The sequence below is a fragment of the Anopheles aquasalis genome, chromosome 3, assembly GCF_943734665.1.
Source record: "Anopheles aquasalis chromosome 3, idAnoAquaMG_Q_19, whole genome shotgun sequence".
Taxonomy (NCBI): Eukaryota; Metazoa; Arthropoda; class Insecta; order Diptera; family Culicidae; genus Anopheles; species Anopheles aquasalis.
The window spans coordinates 42,810,483-42,819,063 of NC_064878.1; the positions used below are offsets into that span (position 1 = coordinate 42,810,483).

Sequence of the window (8,581 nt, forward strand, 5' to 3'; positions counted from 1 at the left end):
TCCAACAATATCGATCGATCCATTCGATCGATCCAGCAATATCGTTTTCTGTTTGAAGTATAGATGAAGCGGAAAATGGTATATGCTGCCTTACATGAAACTAATTATTTCTCTTCCTGAACAATTAAAACATTTGACTTTCGAAAATAACTTTTTTTAAAACCCTACAGAAACACGCCACACAGCCATTGTCGAGTGTAGAGCACCGTTTAAATTAGCATACTAATGTTCCATTAGCGTCACGAGGGCGTCATCCACTGTACGGGGCGTCTCCATTTCCCGGTCCCTCTTTGAACCCACGACCCGTAAGTACCTCATAAATATCTGCACAAACACCACCGCCGTCGACAGATGGCAAGGCAAGTGGAGTGGAGCTTTTAAAACGAATGTTACTCGAATGTTCTGCAGCGATAAGCATCGCTTACGTAACTTCCTCTTTGGGGATCTCACCTCGAAAAGGGACGTTGTAAATCGGAATGCACCGGTGACGCAAATGTGCAATAATTGCATTGGTAAGTCATGGCGATAGCGTCGTTACCAGGCGGTGGCCAACTTTAATGGATGGCAAATCGATACCAATTGTGCCAGCGCTTCAGACATTGTATGCTGCTGGGAGGGAAATTTACCGGAAGTTGTTGAGATGTTTATGGCGTTGCGCTGGTGTTGTAGTGGAATACAAGTTATGTTAAAATTATGTTTGATTAAAGAACTCACTTAACACCATACAGCCGTGTGCCCAAGTAGGTATTAGGTGCACTTGTAACAAATGAACTCTTTTACGCTAAGCCAACGGATTAAATCAATTAATCCACTAAGTGGCCGATCATATTCACGCTCGTGTATACCGCTGATAAACATTGTGCTAGGTAAGGGTGAGATACGCACCGCTCGAAAGCTCACCCGCCCCGAACCAACGATAAGCAAGCTCATCCCGTCTCGATAGCATACCAGGGCGCGGACATGACTTCTAAGCTCCCATTGGAGTGTGCCATATGTCCGTACCGGTGACCTCTGCCTGCCTTCTGTCCCACCACATCTATCGCACCGTTTATTATCGTCGATTGGTCGATCATGAATTTGGTATGTGGCATCGAAAGGTACGCCGCCATACGCCGCGTCAAACGAACGAACATTTGTCTTATCAACGGGCGAGATAGATGATAGAGGCCGTGGCCGAGATAATCTCCTCATCGTCCGCGCCACACTAGACCCGGGCGTACAAAAACGAGCCTCATTCGCGTGCGCCACGGCCAGTGCCCAATCGGTGGAAGGACGGCAAGGAAGCAGAGAAAACGAGTAGCGAACCATTTCGCAAGATTCGAGAATTTCATAAGTTCTGCGGCTGTTACCACGAATGCAAAAACATGAAAGTAAGTTCTGTGTATGTTTGTGTCGCTGTGTGACTGTGTGGTGTGTCGTAGAAAATATAAAAGCAATTCTCAGTGACCTGAAGGCCACGCTAGGAAGTGTATAGTGGCCAAGTGCAGCGTGCACAAAGCACACCATAAAGAGGACAGAGGGATTTCGTCCGTGAGGCATCGCACCAGGCATCCAGGGCTTTCGAAGTGAACCTCCAGATGACAAAACAGTAGGCGATGTTGGTCAGGAGAAGAGCAGGCATTGCTTCCGTGTACACTGTGCCCGTTAAAATTGAGGTTATGAGACCTTTGTATTCCAGCTCTCCAAACTCAAATTGTGATTTTGATTTCGATATAAAAATCACAAAGGTGAACTCGGTGCAACATGCTGCTTAAATTTGCTTATTGTCTTGTGGAATAGAATAGATAATCGACTCAATATTGTGTCACTCTGAAAACAATAACTTAATCAACTCTCGTGACACCAACCTGGAGTCTGCATCACAAAGACTCGCGATTCGCGAAGACAAGCACAAGAAAAGTACCAGGTACAGGTGGCATATTATTGCTGTTTTGTCTTCTACTGTCTCAAAAGAAGACTTTCAGGTTAAAATACAATCAAAACCCGTGTCCCAGGATGCCGTTGCGTAGTGCCATTGAACACGGAAAAAACGAATATCATAGCATAGGGTTACGGGCAGCTGAACATTGGTTTATTTCTTCCTTCCTTCTCTCCTTTGATATGTTTTATTTCTGCTCATAACTTCCACTCAAATGATTATGAACTTTTATTACAAACTAGCAAACTCCCCAAAACTATCTTCCGCCCCAAATCCCCCTTCACCCAAGTTCGCCCTACAGTGGATTTCCATCTTAAATCTCGCCTTGCCTCGCTCGAGGATCGAAGACAACGAACTTTAGGTACATAAGCACTTCCCCGCGAAAGTCTCCGCGCTCGGTTAAATTGAATTAAATTATCCACGCCCAAACCGGAACGATGGTGTTCTCATGTGCTGGCCTGTATTTCCCCTCCATCGACAGCAACCGAGAGCCGGTCGTATCGTCCCGTCGGGATTGGAGATCCTGCTGCTGGTAGTGGCAATGATGGTGTTGCTGCTCGCAGCCACCATCCCAGCGACGCATGCTCGCACAACGGTCCGTACGGCGCAGGACACAACCAGGAAGCCCTTCACCACCACCGCCAGCAGCTCCGACTCCCAACCATCAAAACCAGGCGGCGGCTCGGTACAGCATCCACCGGATGAGACTAAAACGGATGGTAACACCGGAACGAGCGTAGTTGTGCACTGGAAGCTGACCTGTGAACAGCTCTGCAGGTGAGTCTCAGGGACAGTGGAGCGAGGCGACGGCGAGTGTGTCGTGTTTGTGGAGGAGTAGAGGAATCCGGACCGAAAGCTAAAGTTTCTCGATATGTTAACCCCCCTATCCCGTTCCGTTCTGTGGCTCTGTGTATCCTGGAATGGAATCTAGTGGACGATTCTGCGCTGCCCTGCCCGGGGAGTGTGTCAGATTCCTGCACCGAGATAGCGAAGCGAGATGACCAAGCAATAGAAGCAGTTTTCTCTTTGTGTGTATCTGTTGATGAGAAAAGTTTTGGAAAAATCGTTTTAGCTTCGTCGTAGCTTTCGGTGCCCTTATCACACGCCGTCTGTGCGCGCTGTTGTTGAGTGGAAAAGCGGGATGTTAATGGGCATCGTGATAAGCTGTGTCGATCGATAGCGACACTTTTGGCTGAGTGACAGAAAGTCAAACGAATCATAGTAGGCGCCACATCGCGTGGGGATGATTGATGGGATGATGTGAGATTTTGACGAGGGCTCTCCGTAAGGTCTGACGATCGATGACAGATTCAATCTGTGTGCCAAATTTGGAACCCTTTTCTTCAGTATGAAATCTTGATCTTGAATGATTGATAGTTCGGAATGTATGGGAATCGTTTTTGGATGGAATTTCATTTATTTTTCTAGCGCTTTTACATCCGACTTGTCTGCCGGAGAGCTTTATTGCGTTCTTCTCGAACAACGCCACCGCAGCTGCTGCTAGTCAGCGATTTGTCTGTCGGTTTATTATTCCTCCCTGGCGTTATCATCGATATAAAGCCGCACACAATTGGTTGGCTGCTATCGATGGCAATAAGCGGTAGCTACCAGCATCGTAAATACTATAGCACACACGATGCTACCGATGGCTTTGGCTTCCCCAACACGCGAACTGATGTCTATTTATGGCACCTTCCACCCACCGGTGGCCATGACTGTTCGCTTTTCCGCTTCGAAATTCCTTAACTATCGAGAAAACTGAGAGAAGAGTTTACATTGTTTGTGTCTCTGGTTGTTTATGAGCGATCTATGGTGATGAAACATTACTAAACATTTCATTTCCTTCTTTCATTTATCCTCTACTTCCATACGGCTAGTGCGGGACTTGGTGGTCCCAGCTGCGGAGCTTCATGGTTGCGTCCCACAACTACCGACCCCACTCCACTCCCGCTGGATAACGCAACACTCGACGCAGTTTGTCCATCGCTCTGTGTCAACGGTCTCGGTAAGTCGGCATCGTATGGTCCGGGAGCAAAAGGTCACAATCGTGACGTCATTTCCAATCCTAAGCACAATAAATCAAATCACAAAAATTTAACCGGATCAAGATCGGCCAATCGGCTGGTATCTCGAGATAATGCTGGTCTTGTAGCAGTAGACTTACCTTTCCCGACGTGAACTTTAGAACGGTGGCTTAAGTCGCATTGCTCTACGAGTGGCAATATCTTAATCCCCTGAAATGCTGTGGCTCAAACAGAGATTAAATTGTATTGTTTTGCACCGTTTTGCACGTGCTTTTTGGCACCACGAGCTACGTCAGAAACGCCACGCCAATGATGCCACAGAGGATGGCGAAAAAAAAGGCTTGGCCCTGATACCCTCTTGGTGCAGAGGATCACGTTTCTCAGATATTTTCTTATATTTTCAAATCGAACCTTTGAGCTGTGGCATGATGCACTAAATAACAAAAAGAAATGAAATTTTGTATATTACATTTTAAGAAAAGATAAGAGATTATTGCAATTTGCATTTGAATCGAAATCTTTATCATTTTATTTTTTAAATTTGACCAACGAAAGGAGACGCATCCCTGCGATGGAGACGCATCCCCGCGATGGAGACGCATTATGAATCTTAATTTCATGATTCAACTCCACTGTTCATTATAAAATTGTATAAGTATTCAACTACATGTTTAAGTAATTATTACTAACAGAACTGAATATTATTTCACCGAATACTAAGAAAGCACGAAGTTGACAAGTAAGAAGTTGACATTACACAAGTTGATCTACCAACACCACTTTCTAAAACTTTTTAAACCACTAAACATAATGAAATAAGCATTAAAGAGAGTTTTACATCATTTTTAGGAGCAAAACTGAACAATGATTTTTTTTCAAATTCATTAAGTTGTATACGAACTTTCTCTGTTTTATTTAAGAATAGCCTAACTCGTTAACTTCTGTTGTTCCATTGAATGCTATATCATTGGGCCATGATTCAAGTTCCTGTTGATTTTTTTAGTTAATATTTTGAGTCATCCTTTGTGAGAAGAACGAGCTAGTGTCCTAATCGGTGTACTCATTTAAGGTGTATTTCTGCTCAGAGAAGCCATTAGAATCGATAAAAAGCAATCGAAATGAGATAAATCTTGGCCTGCTCAACAAGATAAAGATGGTAGAAAATTGAATTTATTATCTTTTAAAGTATGCTAATGTTTATCGTAAACCTTGTCCAAGATTGGCGTACTGGAAATTCAAGGCCAAAAATTATCAATCGTTCCCTTTTATCGTTCATCAATAATTGTTTCTATTTGTTATAACAGCCTGTAGTGCACTAGACCTTACTGATACGGTAATTTACGCGTCTTAAGTTTAAATAAAATTTTACAAAAGATTATTAAACTTTATGGAACAGTTCAGATCATCACCTTTGGTTTTCCTTGTACTTATCCCGTCGGCATTCGGTGCCCTTTACCCCTAGAACTCTTCTAAGTTCGAAATCAAATAATTCTTCCAATTCCTAATGAGTACTCCACCAAAGATTAACGACAATTTCCTCTCCCGTTTTTGTCCCATCCGACAGGTGTGTCCAAGTGCAAGTGCAACAACCACAAATTGCGGGGCCACTCCAACCAGGATCTCGTCTGTGCTGCATTCTGTTCGGCGGCCAACCTGCAGCTCAAGGGTTGCAGTCGGTGCGACGGATCGGACGCACCGTCGTCGACCACCGCGCCGGATCCAGTGCGGAATGCGATGGAGATCGTCCAGACTACGACACCGAACTGGGACGAACTGTGCTCGGTGTTTTGCAAAATGGGAGACGGCGGGACACTGTGCAATTGCGATCTGCCACCGTTCTTCTGAAATGGTCGCCGGCGGCCATTCAACGTCGTATGATTTCCATTTTATCGTCGTCGTGTGCGCGTGAAGCTGCAAATAGAAACACCGAACACATCGAAATGAATTCCGTTAATTTCTCTTCATTTACGGTATTGAAAGACGACGCCCAGGGGGGTTATGGAAAAGGTGCAGCAAGAGGTGCACGGTTTGATGGAGACAAAGCAGCATTTCATCACAACATATCACGAGTGGACAAAGACCGGACGATAAACAGTCGGCCGGACTCTTGCAATCCATCTCTTATCATGAAAATCACTCAGTTCCTTCCGTTGGTATTCTTCAGAGCGATCGAGCGAGGTTAGTAGTAGGTTAGTAGAAGAAGAAGAAGAAGATGAAGAAGAAGGTTTAGCTGAACAACATTCAGACCCAAAACAAAATGACAAATATCACTCAAAGGGCTTCCAGAGGCAGGGGATGTTAGAGAAAAAGAGCGAGTAGATGCGGATGCAGCGTATTCGGTTGCTAGGTGACGACCAGATTGAAGACGGTTCCGGTCAAAAGCCGGAGTTCAACTTCTACCCGGGTCCCATTAGGCGACCAGTAGTCATGTAGTAGTTTTGCACAAGTTCTCAGTTCTAGCGTAACGTCTTGGTCTAGTTTAGAATTGTTGCGTTTCTCGATTATAATCCCGTCAAGCGGCCTGGAGGAGCGGAACGAGGACCAGTCCCCAGCCACCTCTGGTGCCATGCGACAAGAAAATTAAACTAAGAAAACTCCTACCGCCGAGGCACAGCCGGGATCACCCAATTCCGGTTGACAGGGCGTAGGATGTTGACTACCCTTCCGCGTGTCAATTTGTTTAGGATTAATTCTCTTACGAAACCTACGTTTCTGTGCGGTGGAGGCGCATCTTACACCCGAGACCGCAGCACAGCAGCAGCAGCAGCAGCAGCAGCAGAACTGAGTAATGAAGTGCGATTGTATGTGTGAGTGCGTGTATGTGTGCGTGGATTAATGAGCGATGAGATGTGCGTGCGTGCACGACGCAAATGACTAGTTTCTTGACCGCTTCCAACGCAGATAAGTTTCTCCTTGCCTCTAGAAAAAAAAGAACTCCATTCCAAATGCACCACAATCCTTCCCTTTCCTTATGCGGCGCCTGAGTTCAGGAGGTAATGTCAGATTAAATACTTCAAACCACATCATACAAATGATTCATGGTCATGCATAATGAAACAACCGCACGACGAAAAGGGCCAAACAACTACGCGAGGCCTCCCATCATTCATTCAAGGCATCATCTCCACAACACGTGGACATTTCATTAGAACGAGGACGTCATTGTCATGTGAAGAAGAAGCAGGAGAGAAGGTATAAAATTTCTTTCGAAATTCGAATTGCAATTCCTATAAAAGCAAATTGCAAAACGCTGTGAAAGACAATAAATCCCAAATAAATACAAATTTGGAACAATGCCCTCAAGGAAGGTGAGGAGTGAAGGGTTAGGTGGTAGGATTAAAGAAAAAAAACAAACAAAACACATGCGCTAAACTATTCTAACAAAAAGCTAAAGAACACAATGTAACCAAATACACAAGACCCATTAACGCGACGGTATCTATCAATGTTGTCTATCAAAAGTGTGTCTATCTAGAGCAGGGGAAGACCATAAGAGACCTGGGGGTCTCACGGAGCCAAATACACTGTCCGGTGTGACCGAAGGTGCAGAATGCAGTACCAGAGCCAACGTTCTCATCAGAAGCTATTCACACATTATGTATGTTTGCATGTTTGGATGTTTCGTACGTATTGCGCCGAGTGCCGATTTCGCTCAACTGCTTCGTGGTTGTAAAGGGGTTTTGCTTGGTGCTTGGTGCCAGAGGTTTGCCAGCAGAATTGTAAAACGCGCTATAGCGCCAACAGTGTGTCTAATAAACTGGAAATTGTTGTGAGAAATGTTTCGTGTACTATCTCATTTGCACTCAGCTGCAGTATTTTTTTAATACATGAAATTATCTGATGTATTTGATGAGATTCCATCGAAAACACGTGGTTTTTGTGCAAAACTTAGCCGTTGAAGAGTTGAGAGTAACGGATTTTCAAACATTTACATTGAAGATATCGTGTAGTTGGCGCTCTATGCAGTTTATAGTGTTTATAGCCCTAAGTTCAATAGTTCTCCAATGGTTTTTGAAACGACCGTTTTTGACCGCGAAAACTGCCCAAGGATCGGTGCCCGCTAATCAAACGATTTCCACAAATAAGACAATCGAATGCCAATTTCCTTCCTCTCCAAAGACAAAGTGACTCCTGCCGTGCGAGGAACACATAAGACACGTGCAGCGAAAACTAGTACGAGGCGATCTGCAGGGATTTCTTTCAACAAAACGACTTATCACACAGAACCTTTGCTGAGCCGTATGTCTTTGTTATTCTATTAGTATCTTTATTATCAATAGTATGTTACACGAGTTGTTTGCTTCATTAATTGGATTCTTCTTTTTCTCTATTTTATAAGAAAACCTTCGTCGTTCGGTCCTAACACCCCAAGATCCCTCCTCGTTTGCGCCCCAACGTTTCCCAAGGAACCATCACAAACCCATCGTCTGTCTTTCACGTGTACAAAAAGCTCTACATTTTGCTGCCTTGTAAATTGCTGAACGCGGGCGAAGAAAAGCAAAACGGCTAATTGAGTCGCACACAACAACGCAACAGAAAACCCCCTTCCGACGGACGACTTTAGCTTGGCTTAAATAGTTCGCTGGCTGATTGCACTTGAACGGAACATACTCCTAAGGACGGCCACGGAACCAAAACA

General features: G+C 44.7%; 2 protein-coding genes across 10 annotated transcripts in view; one reads left to right on the forward strand and one right to left on the reverse strand.

Moving 5' to 3' along the window:
- The first annotated feature begins 1,232 nt into the window (after positions 1–1,232).
- On the forward strand, positions 1,233–7,380 carry LOC126576531 (uncharacterized). Its single transcript, XM_050237840.1, has 4 exons — positions 1,233–1,370; positions 2,400–2,695; positions 3,796–3,923; positions 5,507–7,380. Exons 1-4 carry the CDS (start codon positions 1,365–1,367, stop codon positions 5,785–5,787), a joined length of 711 nt encoding a protein of 236 aa, XP_050093797.1. The 5' UTR covers positions 1,233–1,364; the 3' UTR covers positions 5,788–7,380.
- An 802-nt stretch (positions 7,381–8,182) lies between these two features.
- The window catches only part of LOC126579144 (cilia- and flagella-associated protein 410), a 21,742-nt gene continuing 21,343 nt past the window's right edge, over positions 8,183–8,581 (reverse strand). For all 9 annotated transcript variants that reach the window (XM_050242469.1, XM_050242478.1, XM_050242473.1 and 6 more), the window contains one exon: positions 8,183–8,581. This exon is cut by the window's right edge and continues 1,492 nt beyond it. The gene's annotated coding sequence lies outside the window, so the exon portion shown is untranslated.

Bases quoted from the DNA above. Each gene is read 5' to 3' on its own strand.
- LOC126576531 (XM_050237840.1), top strand. The intron at 2,696-3,795 runs GTGAGTCTCAGG...CCATACGGCTAG, and splicing joins ACCTGTGAACAGCTCTGCAG to TGCGGGACTTGGTGGTCCCA. The intron at 3,924-5,506 runs GTAAGTCGGCAT...CCCATCCGACAG, and splicing joins GCTCTGTGTCAACGGTCTCG to GTGTGTCCAAGTGCAAGTGC.